The 16,451-nt window shown below is 40.5% G+C and overlaps 1 protein-coding gene across 2 annotated transcripts in view; it reads left to right on the top strand.

Moving 5' to 3' along the window:
- The window catches only part of TBC1D9 (TBC1 domain family member 9), a 47,671-nt gene that overhangs the window by 15,697 nt on the left and 15,523 nt on the right, over positions 1 to 16,451 (top strand). For both annotated transcript variants that reach the window (XM_040064564.2, XM_040064566.2), the window contains exons 3-11: positions 2,711 to 2,829; positions 4,488 to 4,716; positions 5,703 to 5,964; positions 7,023 to 7,230; positions 10,039 to 10,245; positions 11,702 to 11,872; positions 12,302 to 12,452; positions 13,972 to 14,186; positions 15,994 to 16,111. In XM_040064564.2, the coding sequence (XP_039920498.1) occupies positions 2,711 to 2,829; positions 4,488 to 4,716; positions 5,703 to 5,964; positions 7,023 to 7,230; positions 10,039 to 10,245; positions 11,702 to 11,872; positions 12,302 to 12,452; positions 13,972 to 14,186; positions 15,994 to 16,111 (1,680 nt within the window). The remainder of the gene's footprint in view (positions 1 to 2,710; positions 2,830 to 4,487; positions 4,717 to 5,702; positions 5,965 to 7,022; positions 7,231 to 10,038; positions 10,246 to 11,701; positions 11,873 to 12,301; positions 12,453 to 13,971; positions 14,187 to 15,993; positions 16,112 to 16,451) is intronic.

The following is a 16,451-nucleotide window of genomic DNA, read 5'->3' as shown; positions in this document are numbered from 1 at the left end:
TTTACTGCCATCTGCTCTGCTGTGACCATCAGAAATGCGTGTCAGCTTTCCATGGATCTCAGAAGAGAAAGAACTTGGTAAAAGTACTTGCCTGCGTGTTTATCTTCATCCAGATGTCAGTGCTCAGCAATTAGTAACCACCTCCATCCCATAAACTTGAAAGGGGGCAGCTGAGGACACGAGTTTTCTTGCTGTTTGCAGACTCCCTTTCAAAGAAAATAGCGTGTCACGAAGCTCCCAACAAGGCAGTGTTTCTTCAAAGACCCTTACGCTGTGCATGTGTTCAGAAATGATTTTTGAGACTTTGGAGTTAGGCTGTGTGACTTCTCTTTAGATTTTTTTGCGTGACACCTATAGATAATGACTGTAATTTTATACCTACAGTGTGTCCTCAAGATAAGCAGGGGCATAAAATAGTGCTGCTGAAGTGTGAGAATTTTGTTTTTCTTCTGAGAACGATATTGTGGATTTTATGTAGAAGTACAGTACTCTGTCTACATTTAAGCTGGCATTAATAAGCATGCTCTTCAATTATGACTCTTAGCCCTAATCAAAATTGCTAATGTAGTGAATGTATGTATGTGTGATTCCATTTTGTGGAGTGTTTCTTGAATTTTTCATCTCCTGATACCTGGTTGGTGATTCAGTTGTTTTGGTTAAATTAAAAGGCTGCATTAGTGTAGTCTTGTCACTTGAGGGGAATAGTGTGGATCTTACAGGGAGGTAAAATCTTACAGAGAGCAAATAACTTACCTATGCAGCCTTGAAGCTGAGCAGCCCAGTGTTCCCTAAGGCTCTGCACTGTGGTTATTTTATGAATTTGCAACTAAAGCAGCTCCTTCTGAACTGGTCAAGGCTTGTTAAAATTACACAGGTTACTAAGGGCTTTGGCTGTATTTAGCTATGCAACTCTGATTTGTTCTGCAATGTCCCTCCCTGTTCTCTAAGGGTAGAATGCTGGTTATTTGGTACTTGTAATCTCTTACTTTTTCAGAAATTTGTCTCTGCCTTCAATAAAGAAATAATCTCCATCTTCAGTAAGCAGCTGTACAGAGTGACTCGGAGAAATGTGATTGTTTCATGGTTTGTTTATGACATTTGGTCTTGCTCAGTACAAGAATATTCTGGGGGTGAAAGTAATCCGGGGGGGGGGGAGTTCTGCGCTAAAATGACTGTTTAGAGAGATTTGGGTGTGAATTTTCTGGAGTATTAACTCTGCTGATCCTCTGTGTGAGGATTCTGGCTGGTGAAGCTGAAGCCTTATAGCTCTGGAGAGAAGTCCTGTTAACAGCCCTTTCTCCAGTGCAGTGCTGGGTTAAAGGTGTCACATCTTAGAGTTCTGTCTGTTGAATTGTACAGGAGAATTGTTATTTAATTACTTTTTAAGGAATGCAATCAGCCTTGCCCATTGTAGTAGCCCTGCTGTGTCCCATGCCAGTGTCCCCCCTCAGTCTGCTGGTGCTCAGTTTAAGGGTAAAATGGTGCTATATCTAACTTCTGTTTGGAAATGAACAGCTTTTTTACATCCTTCCCCACCTATAAAACCATTCTTACAGCAGCCTTCTGTGTTTTTCAGGTATAGAACTGCTGTAGGGTTTTTGTGGTAATGGTAATTATATGCATTTTTTAATTCAAGTTGCTATGTTATAGCTATTTTCATTTTTATTTCCTGCCAGTCTTGAGGGCTCTGTATTTTGAAGTGCAGTGTTTTAGCTGTTAAATTGGGTTCCTTCCCCTTCCCTGAGAGTCAGAGTTATTGCTTAATTTACCTAAAAGGCCAATGGTGGCAGAATGGTGAATAGTTTTAATATGCTAAGACAGGCAAAGCTTTGCAGTAACAGAGATAAAATAACCTGTAGTTTAAAACATTGCAGCAAGCGTGTATTTTAATCCTGAGTGAACAAAGCAAAGAGAAAGACCTATGATGAGAATTGTTGAGAATTGTGTTGAGAAGTGTGTGATGATGGATTGTTGAGAACTGGGGTGCAGGTTTTGGGCTGATCGCATGCTCTGCTGTAGGGGAGACTGGGAGATGAAATAGCAAGGGAATGGAGACAAAAAGCAGAGGGGGGGGGGGGAAAAAGAGATGTACTGCTACAGGTTGGGAATAATCAGCCAAGGCAGTTTCAGAAGAGGTGATGAAAAATAATTGATGAACCACAAACCAGAAAGGGACAGCTTTAAGAAATATTTCATCATGATAGTGTGTTTGCACTTCTTGTCACTGCTCTTACGAGCCAAGCAATTCTTCTGAGGACAGTTTATTTTATATACATAGCTTTTTACAGCAGTGTTAAAGCCAACAAGAAATAAAATATGTTCAGACCACTACCTGAGTTCCAGAAAGGTCTGGTTGCATCCAGTAGTTTTAAGGAGAGGTAGCAGTGGTGATCATTTGTGGTTCTGAAATATTGATTACATATGTAGGCTGTTCTGCAACATGATTTATGTATCTGTACTACAACCAGAATTGTGCCATTCCCCTGAAAGTTGCACAAAATGCTGCATTCTGTTGCCTTCATTGCAGTTGTTAAATTAAATGGAATGGGAGAAAATTTTGGAATTTCCATAAGGACAGCATCTAGTGAAATATTGCATCTCCATTTACTGGCAGGTTTTCTTATGTTTGTTGTTGTTGTTGTTCATTCACTGACACTGTTGAATTATTTATTTTGTGACTTTTGGTTTGTTTGTTTCTTTCTTTATACAGGTTGCTCGAGGAAGGAAATCACTGAACACTGGGAATGGCTGGAACAGAATTTGTTGCAAACTCTTTCAATTTTTGAAAATGAGAATGACATAAATACATTTGTCAGAGGAAAAATCCAGGTAGTGTATTAATTACTACAAATGTCGTTAATGATAAATATGACTGTGGAAGGAAAACTGATGTGAATTTGAAACAAATTGGAGCTGGTAGTCCCCAGGCTGCTCTGCTTTTTTGAAAGAATACCAGGTGCTAAGTAGCAACATGTGTCTAAAGATTAGGGCAACTGGGATTAGTGCTTGTAGCTTGCAGCAGTGTGATTTGTAAAAAACCCATGTAAATATATAGGCAGGGCTTAAGGCATTGTAAGTTCTAAAATTAATTCCACTGTCAACTGTCTTAAACTTTGACAGTTGTCTGTGCAATTGTTTTTCCATTGCAAGGCTTAATTTTTATTTTCTTATGCACTCGTAATATCTCCTCCCTCTTTTCTGCGTAGTTCAAGCCTGTAGCGTTGGCACTTACACTTCATGTAGGTGTTAAAGGTTGCTGGTTCATTGATTTGTTCGCTTGGTGGGAAGTGGGAGTGTTGGTTTTCTCAGAATTTCTTTTTCTCTTTATAGGACAGATAATTGTTGTGATTCTGGAATTTCAGATAATAGCTATACTGGCAAAATGTGCCTTTCTCGTACTAAGAATTCTCTGAGAAAAATTACTTTGTTCAAAGATTGTAAGCAAAATTACACTCTTTACTGGTGTGTGCTCCAAGTATTGGCTTTGTCTCATCCCTCCTTTAACATTCCATGTAGTAAGTCAGCTCTCTTATGACTCCCACAGTTGCTCGTGCTCTCCCAGTGAATCAGGTATGAGGGCTGTAGATGATCATGGAAATACCTTATATGTGAAGACATCTGTGTTTTGAAATACAATCCTTCAGGAAATTGTTACTTCTTAGAGTTGGATGAATACTAAATGCGAACGACGGTTCTCTGTCTTATACCCTGCTCCTCATGTAATTATGGAGCAAGTTGAAGGCAAAAAGTCGTCAAAAAGGCAGAAATTTTATAACTTTAATATGAAAGACAATAGAGAAGATTGTAAAGGAGATTGGGAAAACAAGTGGATAAAACAGAGCTTCAGTATAGAACAGAAGGAACCATGGTCTTTAAAAATATCAGAAAACATCTTTTCACCTGTTGCCTCTCCAAATTTCATGAAGATCATCTGCACCTGAAAGTGGGAATTTTTTTCCATCCTATTAGTTAAGCTAATTGAAGATTTCCTTTTTTTTTCCTTCTTTCCCCCCCACTCTTTTGCTCTTCTATGCTTAAAGTCCAATAAGAGGGGTCATAGAAATAATATAAATTTTTCCCTAAAGAACAACAGTTCCTTTTCTCCCTTTTACTTTTTTCCTTCCCTTAAGAAAAATTTCGTGTGAAACCCTATGTCTGTCACCCCAGAAAGGAAGAGGAGGATACTACAGATCACAGGGCTGTTAAGAGTATTTGAGTTAGGCTGGTGAATTTAAAACAAGATGCTGGCAAGTGGTTGGTGTTCGGTTGCTTTTGACATAGGCACAGTAGGGAGTGAGGTCATCAGAAAGAAAGCCTTGAATAAAGTAAATAACTACACAAGCCAAAGAGTGAGCAGAGCAAAAGAGCTCACTGAAAGACTTCCTTGGCACTGCAATAAGCATTGTGGGCTGGACAGCGATGGGAATTAGGGTATCTGATAGCCTGTGGCCACTAACAGGACATGTCCTTTCTTCATTCCCTACCAGGGCATCATTGCTGAGTACAACAAAATCAATGGCATCAAAGAGGATGACGACACAGAAAAATTCAAGGAGGCCATTGTGAAATTTCACAAGCTGTTTGGGATGCCTGAAGAAGAGAAACTAGTGAACTACTACTCCTGCAGTTACTGGAAGGGGAAGGTTCCCCGTCAGGGCTGGGTGTATCTCAGCATTAATCACCTTTGCTTTTACTCTTTTCTCATGGGCAGGGAAGGTATGTTTTCAGTGAATAGTGATTTGTGCATCTGAAAATGGTTAGGAAATCTCCTGTAGCTTGTTACTTTTCACATACTGATCTCTGAGGGTACAAAGACACTGCTGAGGAAAAGAGAAGCAGGGAGCAATTCCCTGATTTGTCACACTGCTTAACTGTGTGCTTGTTCCCTTGTTTGTTTGGTCTTTCTCAAAGTGGTTCTCTGTAAAACAGGTGCTTGGCATTGTCTAGGGACATAGTTCACCTCAGGAGCTATGCCCAAAAGGGAACAGGGATAAGATCACCCTAGTTCTGGCTTTCTTTTCTGCTCTTACCCAATCCTCAAGTACTACTCTGGCAGACTTTGTAGCATTAAGTGACACATCTACATTTGTACAACACCAGAATGTCAGAAAGGGTTCAGAGGAGACCCAGAGTAAAGAACTGCACTAGTGTGGATGCAACTAGCCTGCTCCACAGGGATTTAATTCAAAGCACGGTGGAGGTGATCAATTCAGCAGTATTTGGTTATGGGCAATGGATCAGACCTGGGATTCAGCCCCTGCTTTAAGGACACCACCTGTATTGGTGGTGGGAGAAAAGCTAAGGTTCTGCCATCACTGTAGTATTTGAAACATTATACTGTATAGAAATAACACCAGCCTGTCTGATGTGTTTAGACTGTGTTTCTTTGCTTCCATAGGAAAAGAGGACTTCAGAGTCTGAGCAAGTACGGTGACAATGATAGTCATGTTAGCTCACCTAGCTTTGTAATGCTTGTGTGGTGCTCTGTAAATAAAGTAAATGATATTTAAACTCATTTACCTGCTCCTTGTGGGGTGATAGTGGTTGTTTGTGCAAACTTGGTCTATTTACGCTGTGCTCCCAACTTTTCAAGATGCAAGAAAAAAGTCAGCTGAATGCATTTTATAGGAAGAGGAAGCTAAAAGCTCCTGATTATGCTCATTTTTGTACTGAATCTTGTTTTTGTGTTTGCTCCTGTTCAGCAAAGTTAGTTATCCGTTGGGTTGACATCACTCAGCTTGAGAAGAACGCTACACTGCTCTTCCCTGATATGATCAAAGTGAGCACAAGGTCAAGCGAACATTTCTTCTCAGTATTCCTTAATATCAGTGAGACATTCAAACTAATGGAGCAGCTTGCCAATATAGCTATGCGACAGCTTTTGGACAATGAAGGATTTGAACAAGACAGGTCGTTACCCAAACTGAAGAAGAAATCCCCCAAAAAAGTGTCCGCTCTGAAACGGTACGTAGCACTGCCTCTTACTCATCTGGGCCTCCTCAGCCCTTTGACTTGTAGGACTTTGTCCAATGTGAATAATGATTTAAATACAAGTACTTGGTGTCTTGTAGAAATAGGAACTGGAAGACACTTGGATACAAACTTGTTGCAAAAATAAACTGACTTGAGCCAAATACTCATTTGTTCAGAAGCTCTTTAGCGTATCTCCTGACACTGGCTGTATTTTGGTACCTGTTGTAAGGCCATTTTATGTCAGATGGGGAAGATAATAAAGGGATTAATATGTTATTAAGAATTGTGCCTAGCATTCGTACTTGGTCTTATCACTGGAATTGAGGAATGACTCTAGATTATTCGTTCTATCTAGGATGTAATTTAGGTAACAGCGATACAAAAATTGACATAAAATTCTGAGGGATGAAAAGTTATCTGGAAAATATTTCCTCTTCTTTATATTATACTTCAGCTTGTTTCTTTTTCATATTTTCTTTATATGTTGTTCGTGTTCATTTACCATACAGAATTATAGCCGGCGCTTGTTTATATTTCTCGTTACTTAGTGACATGCATTATATCATTTTTGTTTGTCCTTACTGTTGAGTGTTTGCACTGAATGCATTATCAAGGCTTAGTCTTGAAATTGTTAATAAACTCTAACCTTAAGGATTCCATAATGTTAATATATAAGCCTCAAAGAAGCATTTTTTATTACTATTGGCAAAAAATGGATTCATTGTACATAATCTCTGAAAGTAGGGCTGAATATGAAAAGCTCACTCAGTGTTTCCTCTCTGAGAAGTAAGGATGAATGTCTGAGGCATTCATGGCAGACTTTTTTTTAACGTAGTTTTAGAGCCTTCTGAAAGTGAAGACTATATCTCCACTATATGCAAATTATTTCCAACTTTTTGCTGTACAGTCCTTGCTTAGCTGAGTTATATGTTGCAGGTAACTTGCAGTGATTTGCATAAAATACATCTTAAATTTCCATAAAATACATCTTAAAATGTATTATATATTCCCTAAACCAAGAAAATCTGTCTGGTTTTTTTTTTTTTTAGGGATCTTGATGCCAGAGCAAAGAGCGAGAGATACCGTGCATTGTTCCGACTCCCCAAGGATGAGAAATTAGATGGACACACAGACTGTACTCTTTGGACTCCATTCAACAAAATGCATATTTTGGGTCAGATGTTTGTTTCTACAAACTACATTTGCTTTACTAGTAAGGAAGAAAACTTGTGCAGCCTTATTATCCCTCTTCGAGAGGTAAGTATTTGTATTTTTAAGTTTATGGGGCAAGTGATAAAGCAATATGTTACTAGATATTTCAGCCAACTTTGAATTTTTTTTTATTTTGGTGGGGTTTTTTTACTATCATTTGTTTCTTGTTTGTTGCTTGTTTTTGGAAACAAGCCTCTTTTCATACTTTTAATCTCTTGTGAGCATGCCGTTCAGATGTGTTGTAAGTGATATTTAATGACTGTGTATCTTAGTTCACAATTCCTGCTACTGAAGTTCACATGGAGTTTTTCCCATCAGTTTTCATAACCCTTGTGAGTTCTTTATCATAACTTGTATTCTGATTTACAGCCCAGTTTTACATTTTTTGTTCCTCATAGGGAGGAGTGGAGGGGGGCACTTCCTAGATTGTTGAGTGGAAATTCTGTTAAAGAATCTGTCAGATAAGACTGGCTTTTGTCAGATTCATAATCCTAAAATTTTGAATTGCCTCTTCACATAGACCTCCAATTGTCTATTCATGTATGTGGAAAATATTTTGTCAATATTTTTCAAATTGGTGTGTTTCCCTTTTTAAAGCTGGTTTTACTTGGAGCAGATCATCAGTTAGAAGAGTTTGTTTGATGCAATAAAAAATAATTATCTTGGGGAGGTTTTTTTATGGTTGACTTGATTTGTGGGTTAATGGGAAATGGTGTTAAGTAAGCTTGGGAAGTCGTAGCAAAGCTGGCGTAGCCAAGGACAGTTTGGCTAGGCTGAAGAACCACAGAATATTTCAAGGCACTGATTTCCCCCACAAATCATTAGGAGTAGAACGGGTGCTTGTTCAGGAGCTTGGAAGCACAGCTTCTCAGCAGCTCGTCGCAATGACTTTGGTTATTTGGGACGAGACATTCGACACTGGTTGCACTGTTTGTCTGAAAATCCATGGCAGTGGCAGTCCTGCAGGTAAAGTGGTGGAGGAGGAGTCACAGGCTTCATTTAACAGGGCCTCTCCTCCTGGAAGCAGACTCTGCAGCTGCTTCTGGTAGCCACAGTCACAGCAGCACAGCACTCAGAGCAGCTCGAAAGCTTTAGGAGACAGACGTAGCTGAAGGAGTAAAGGCTTCTGTGTGAGCAGCTTTAAGTCTCAGCACCAGCAAGGAGAGCAGTAAACCGGGGTAGTGCCAGTCCTCAGAACAACTGATCAGTACCAGTAGTAAAGGAAAGCTTCCTATTTAATTAAAGCTTTGGGTTAAACCCTGAGTTAATTCCAGTGTTCTGTAATATCCTGGAGGTGTTTTGAGAGATGAGACCACAGCAAAGCATTGATTCAGAAATTATGGTGGGGAAAGATGTTTTTCAGTGGGTGACTGCGCTGCTCACTGCACCTTCAGCAGGTGCCCTCTCCAGGACAAAGCACTTCAGAGATGTGTGTGTCTCTGCTGAATAGGAAATAAGTGCATATCAGCTCTCATTATAGCAGAGCTATAATTAAGCTTGCTTTAATAATGTCTGTCCTGTGCCTTTAGAGCTTTTGTGCTGATTGCACTTGAGCAGCTTTTAAGTGGAACAGAAAACATAGAGAACACTTTTTACCTAACTTCAGTATGCTGTTAGTGAAGTCCTTTAAGTTAACAAATAACCAGGAGATTTGTAGTTAACAGAAACATAAAAGGAAGTGGCAAGACCAGAGAAGTGGTTTGGCACCTGAGCGGTGCGCTGCAGTCTTTAAGTCTTCAAAGAGAATGCATGAAAAATGCTCACCCTATCCATTTAGCTGCAGAGCTGCTAATGTTACAGTACTCATGTCTTGCCATTGATTTCTGGTTTTAAAAGGGTTAGAGGAGCAAAAGTGAAAGTCCTAGCAAAACTAAACGTGCCACTTTCTATGCTGAAGGTAGTAAGTCAGTTTTCATTACCTAAGAAATTGTCTAAAGTCATAAAAGCAGTGCTTAAAAGTATTTACAATTGTGATTTGTGTCTTGTTCAATGTATGAACTGCACGAACTTGATGGACTGGTATGTTTTTAGGGCTGGTAATGTTTAGGACACACAGCTGTTATATCATTTGTCAGCAGTGTACGTATGACTTACCCCTGAGATTTCTTTGTGTTAATGTGCTTTACCAAAACCTCAGGGAACTCGTTCCCCATACTCAGTAGATTGTGGTGTGAGTACTGTTTCCAGCTTGGAGTTCAGCTACATTAGTGACCATTTCCCTAACAACTGAAGGGCAAACAGAAGCCTCCACCTCGCAGGGTTGGATGCTTTCCTCTTGAAGGGGAGACGTGGGGTTAATTTCCCTTTGTTGCGAGTTCCTGTGTACTGTGAAATTACCCAGTATTTTCAGGTAGCTGAAATAACACTGTGCAACTGTTTTCACCGTATGGAACTATAATACAGTTGCACAGGAGCATCACCTCAAAAATGGTTTATTCACATGTATTGGCAGTAAAAGGTAGGCCAAGGTTTCCGTGGATTCAGCCTGTGCTGAGGATGTTAGAAAGCAGGAGAGGGATTTGGAAGTCCTACAAAAAACCTGATAGATTTGTGTGCCACACGTGAAACTTTGTTTCACTGATTCTTTTAAAGCAGGGCCTGAGGAAAATCAACTAAGTAGTGCAGGGGAGTTTTGATAGAAAATGTACTGAAACCAGTTGTTGGAGGGATTACAGCTGTCATCTTTCAGGCTTGTAAGCCCTTGTAGCAAGCCATGTTTTCTAGCAGTGGGCTGTCCATAGGGATTTGATATAAGGGTGGAAGGAGCATGGGTTTATTGTGTAAAGATGGTTTCCTAGGCCAAGCAGCTTGATTAACTCAAGATCTTAAGCTTTAGCAACTGTTTTTTCCTAGGTGACAATAGTGGAAAAGGCAGACAGCTCCAGTGTGCTGCCCAGCCCACTGTCAATCAGCACGAAAAACAGAATGACGTTCCTCTTTGCCAACTTGAAAGACAGAGACTTCCTTGTGCAGAGGATCTCAGACTTTCTGCAGCAAACCACTTCAAAAATATACTTGGATAAAAATATTTCTGGGAGCTATATCAGCTCAGATGATGAGGTATGTGGAGGAACATGAATAATTTACTGGAAGGGGATTTTAACTGGTGTGGGGGGAGGAAACGCCTTTGGGTTTTTGCAGAGCTAAACCTTTAGGCACAGAAATGTGACCTCTTTTGTGTTAATTAATGCCTTTGAGCTGAAGTGTTAAAATTTGTCGGTTAGGATATCTATCTTTTTCATTTTAAACCTCAGAGAAATCATCATTGCTGAGCAAGAGCTACTCTAATTCTTGCTGCCACATTCTGATATTACCGTGTATCTTGTTGGAAAGCGTCATAGTTAATTAACTGGTTAATTGAATAGTACTTTTTATATCTATTTACTTGTCCAACTCAAATGTAATTCTGGAATTTTAATAATTTGAAGAAGTTATAAGTTGGCATGAAACTTCTTTCATTCTAGACTTTAGCTGCTAAATCCCATCTTTTGATTCTTCTGAAAACAATGACTGAGCTGAGCAGGTTTCTATGTGCACTGCTAGTGAACTTTGAGGCATTTGACCTAACAGGAAAACAACAGCCCTGTCCTGAACATCGAATGACCCTGTTCTGAACCACCTCCTTATATTTGTGTGCAAAGGAAATGGTTCTGAAAAGATATGATGAGATACACTTTCCTTAGGTGCTTTGAAAGTCAAGCCTTCTGCTGGATTCCAGCTTTTGTGTATGAAATTCAGATGCTTCATATAACAACCTCATCAGTTCTGTTAAACCCAGCAAAGTATAGTAATTCAGACCTCAAAGCAGAAGGGGTGGTGTACCATTTTGTAGGTAGATCTCTCATTCCAGGTCTGTCCCAAGCCATACCTTAGTACTGTCCTGAGTAGCTCTACCGTGTTTGCCATGTGTGTCTTAAGAGAATTTTTTTTCCTTGCTCTGTTGATGGTGAAGTATAATTACTGTGTTGTTGTATACCAGAGCACGCAGGTATGTATAGTGCTGGAACTTTTGCTGTTGGTGGATCTAAGTATTCTACCTACTGAATTACAAACAAATTTATTGTAAGCCTTTACTACAATTTGTAATATGACTACATATCTAGATATGCACGACTGCTACTTGGAGTTTTAGGCATTTGATGTGAACTGCTCCGTGAGATTTTACTGTGATGCAGTTTCAAAGCTGTCTGAGAAGATAATTTTTCTTCAAAATACTTTTCTTCCCAACCACAGTCTATGAGTCCAATGGTGCTGATAGGCCAAGGAAGCTGGTCAAATTGCCCTGTGCTCCTTAGGGCTAACATTACCCTGGCAGTTCTAGATCTAGAATTTGGTTGTGTTTCAGGAGAGCTATTGAGAAACTGGAAGCTGTTTCATTATTCTCTGCTGGTTTGATTTCTGCTGCCATATGTTTTTATTAACCGTTAGCATGTATAAATTTTGAAGTGAAGCGAAGTAAAAAGTCCAGACCCTGGCTCATCTTTATGCCTGTATTGCTTGTGCCTGCTTTCTGCAGGTGTTTACAAGGTCGAGTAGTTTAATTTCTGCCAGCCCTCACAAAAGCCTGAGCTCCGAGTCGGAGGGAGAGCGCCAATTCAACCTCAACGATACCGGCATTCCAACGGCAACTCAAGCTTTAATGACGATGTATCGGCGCAGGTCGCCCGAGGAGTTCAACCCTAAGCTGGTAAAATCCACCTCTGAGTGCTCCAGCTGACTGGAAACGCTGTGCAATCATGTTTGCCATGCTTCTGACCCAGAAGAGTTTCATTCTGCTAGACAGTTAAGGAGAGGCAGTATTTTTCACAGATGTAAAGGCTTGAACGTGGCCTCGTTTTACCAATGCAAATAACTTCACCACATAAAGGCAAAGTTGGATGTAATTCAAGGAGAGATTGTACTCCTGCTCTTAAGTATAACAGCAAGGTCTGCTAGCATAGAAACTAGGAAATGGGAGGAGGCAGCCCATTAAGAAGGTCACTGGACTCTAGCCAGGTTACTTCTTGCTCACTTGGAAGGTTAGGATATTGCAGCCTTTGTAGCACTCGAGATTTTAGTGGGTCAGGGTGTTAGAAAGAGAAGCTGCATCTTTATGCCTGCCTGCCTTTGCTTTTAGGCCAAGGAGTTCCTGAAGGAACAGGCCTGGAAGATTCACTTTGCTGAATACGGCCAAGGGGTGTGTATGTATCGCACAGAAAAAACCAGAGACCTGGTGCTAAAGGGCATTCCGGAAAGCATGAGAGGGGAACTCTGGCTGCTCTTCTCAGGTAGGTTTTCCTTTGAATGCCTCTGTGGGATAGAGGCAAAAGCAGGAGGGAAGAAAGGATTTCAAAGATGATTAAAGGTGCACATAATAAGTGTCTGAAAATATTTGGAGTAAGTAAGGCTGTGACTGTTAGCGGGCGCCAGACAAGTTTAGACAAGATTTCTGTTCAGACCGGCAAATACCCTTTCTCAAACGGGCTTACATAATTAAGGAAGAACATATAAAAAGCAGAATGCACACTCTGTAACCAGAAGCCAGTAGTTTAGGGGCCTTCCAGGTGTTCAGCAACCACCAGCAAGCCTAATTCCCGTTTATTGAGTAATTTCTGGATCCAGTTAAGCTCTCGGCCTTCACAGCAATTGTTGCAAGGAATTCCAAAGTTTAGGCATGTTGCATGGAACCACTATCTTTTCTTTTGCTGATACTTTAAAAAAGCTACTCTGACATTTTATTAGGTGCTTCTGTTATGTGAAAAACGGTGATAAAATACTTTTCTGGGATTCTGTGCCATAAAGGATTCTCTAGATCTGTGTCCACTTAAAGTTTTACTTTTTGAAGTTGAAGAATTTCATTACTAGTTATATGGAAATCAATCCTACCTCGGGCTTTCTTCATATCCCGTCAGCATTTGCTTTCTTTAGCTCTGCCCTCCCCAAGAGAGTTCCCACAGCTGCCCACACCACTTTCAGTGTGAGCACACGAAGGCCTTTATCTGATCACCTAATGATGCTTTCAGGTTTGCTCTCTGTTTCTTCCCTGGTAATACACAGTCACGTACATTTTCTCTCTGCTGCTGGGCACTAAAGAAATGTTTTCAGAAGGTGCACACAGGAGTGCACAGCTGTTTTGTGTCTTATTAACAGCTAGTTAGCACTGATTTTCACTATTGTATCTATAATTCATATTTTCTGTGTAGACTGCTTTAGCTACTGACACTTGATTTTCGTTTCTGGAGAAGCTGTAAAGTCACTAGTGAAATCTCATAGCAACTCTGTGAGCATGTAGTGGTATCCCTAAGGCTGAGTGCCCTGCACTCAGAGATGAGTGTCATTTTCAGAAGTAGGAAGAGAACTCATGAGTTTCTCTTTCTTGCTTTTGCCTGACGTATCATACTCTCTGCAGCCAAACATTGATCTTCTCTGTCTTCAGGGCAAGTAGCTTTGTCAGAGACAAGTTTTGAGTTATTTAGGATCACCAAACCCACAGCCAGCTGCAGAGGGAGCTCATGATGCCATGTGACTGCACAGCTGGTTTGTTCTTCATGCCTCCTGTTTTGTTCTGGCTGAGAGAGATTTTAACCTCATTATAAAAATGCCTGTAGAGAAGACAGGAAGGGGTGATAATCACCAAAGCACATCCTTTTTATTTTTTCAATCGCCTTTAAAGAAATGATATTTTCATATTTGCTTTCCAAGTTCTTGGTGACATTCGGAATGGAAGGGGAGCAGATCATTGTGGAATACCACGCCTGCTAAACCTCCCGTTTTCTCCTGGTTTTAATACTGTTCTCCTACTCCTAGGAGCCATTAATGAAATGGCCACTCATCCTGGCTATTATGAGGACCTCGTGGAGAAGTCCATGGGAAAATACAACCTTGCTACAGAGGAGATAGAGAGGGATCTGCACCGCTCCCTTCCAGAACACCCTGCGTTCCAGAATGAGATGGGTATTGCTGCCTTAAGGAGAGTCTTGACAGCTTATGCTTTCAGAAATCCAAACATAGGATACTGTCAGGTAATTGAAATGCCCTGGACTCCTTCAGTTTCTGGAATTCCAGTTCTTTCCTTGCCCCCCTGTTTCTTCAGTCGTGAAGGGCGTGTGAGGGGTTGGCTGCGTGAGGCACGGTGAGGTGTGGATGGTGCTGTGAGCTCGGTGTCACACAAGGAGCTCCTCTAGCAGCGGCATTAGCAGCACATGCTGAGAGATGTTTTCTGTAAGCTTATTTTCTGCTCATAAATTTAGAAACTGGACAGGTGATAGCAGAGCTGTCTACAGAAAATGACAATGGACCCTGAAGAAAAAGGTTATTTTCTTATTAACAAAAAATCCCCTCAAAACCAAAACACTTTGTATTCAGCCTTAAATTTTCATCTATTTGAATCTATCCGTCTTACAATGAATTATTATTCAGTGTATTAGTTACAACCGTCCAGAGCCTCCTTTCCTCTTTCGATGATGCCATGCCATCATTCAAAACAATGAAAAGAAACAAAAGCTATTAAAAAGCCAAGCAAAAAAACCTCAAACACTTGGCAAAAAAATTTAAGCGTTCTAGGAGACATCACTGTGAGTCCCAGCCTTATATCTGTGGTGGTATGCTGACCCCAGTGCGTGGTTTTGAAAGGTTCTTATGCTCATAATTCAAGTCACTTTAGTTTCTGGTCCTAAGTCATTCTTTGTTACTGTATAATTTTGGCTTATCACCTGGACCTTTTTTTTTGCCTTCCTACATACTTTAGCAAAGGGCAAACTCAAATTCATTAGTATTAAGAAGCCAGATCAATGTCTGACTGTTAAGACTTTTAGATGCAACATTGTTACCCTGGTTTTTCTGAGTTTTTTATTAGCCTTTTGATTTTCATAAATGGAGTCAGATCTTTTAGTTACTGTAGAATATTAGAGCAGTTCTTCTACCTTTCCCACAGAAGTAATATAAACAAATCCTTTGTTTTTCATTCTTTGTCCTTTGTTTGCATATTTCTAACCTGAAAACAATTGTAACTGACAATTCGTCTGGCCACTGAGGCTGAGGGGTGGAAACCCCAAAAAGCCAATCTTCTGCTAGACCCACAAATGTATAAAAGTAAAAGAATAAACAAAGGGGTCTCTTCCCTCCGCTCTTTCACCTGGGAGCTGGATCAGAGGAACCTCTGCAGAAATCTCTTGTCTGCGTGTGATTGCTTTGTGTGTCTCGGTGACACAACATGAGTAAGTGCAAGCAGTTCTAACAGATACTGCCATAACTTGTTTAATAACACGTGTGGTACTAAGCAATAGCTGCAACATTTGTACAGATGATTTAACAGAGCAGCAGTAGAGGGACGTTTCAGTTCTGGTCCCTAAAGCTGTCACAGTAATTAATAACCTTGAGATTTGGTTCAGCTGCAGTGAGAATTCAGGCCCATCACTAGTGCTGTGGGAGGTGTTTTGGCTGCCCCAGACCCAGATTCCCTGTGAGCACCTATGGCAGAATATCAGTAACAGTGTAATAGGGGTGCTTGCAGACCTGAGTCAGCCCTTGATTAGGAAGAAAAATACCGATTTCTTGAAAAAATCTGCAACACGAAACCAACCAACCCCCCAAAAAAAACACCAAAAAGCCCCAGTGAAACAACAACAAAACTAAAGAAAAACCTTACAATTTTTTGTGATTTGAGACTTTCTTAAGCCTTTCTTTGAGCGCTGGGGAACACTGCTGTTTTTACAGGGAAGCACTTGAACAGTTTGGGATCTGCAGGGACAGATGTAGCTAATTTCCTAACCACTTATCTGCCCAGGCACAGTGCTAGATATTGAATAATTGCATTTCCCTTTCTTTTAGGCTATGAATATTGTCACTTCAGTGCTCCTCCTGTATGCAAAAGAGGAGGAAGCTTTCTGGCTGCTGGTGGCTCTGTGTGAGCGTATGCTGCCTGACTACTACAACACAAGAGTTGTTGGTATGCTATGGGGATGTTTTTGAAATGACATTACCCAAAAAACCCCAAATTAACTGGTGTTATTTGTACTGAAACAAAGATATGGGTAGATGCATGCTAGTGACAAACAGCTTGCTCAGGAGAATAAAGGCAATTTCCTAAAGAGGTGATGTTGTGGTTGGTAGTTTACCACTTAGGATCAGATGGCATTCTAAAGGGGGCTTAAGCAAAGCAGGTTTTTAAGAAGAGATGGGAGGCTAAAATTTGAGTTTTAGATGATCCAGCTAGCTGATTAAGGTAAGGTGGAAACAGGAGCTTTAGCAGTTTGCAGTAGAAGTCTTTGTGCCTGTACCTCTAATGT

Source organism: Hirundo rustica, chromosome 5, assembly GCF_015227805.2.
Source record: "Hirundo rustica isolate bHirRus1 chromosome 5, bHirRus1.pri.v3, whole genome shotgun sequence".
Taxonomy (NCBI): domain Eukaryota; kingdom Metazoa; phylum Chordata; class Aves; order Passeriformes; family Hirundinidae; genus Hirundo; species Hirundo rustica.
The sequence above is the reverse complement of the archived record's forward strand: the minus strand, read 5'-3'. Positions and strand labels throughout refer to the sequence as shown.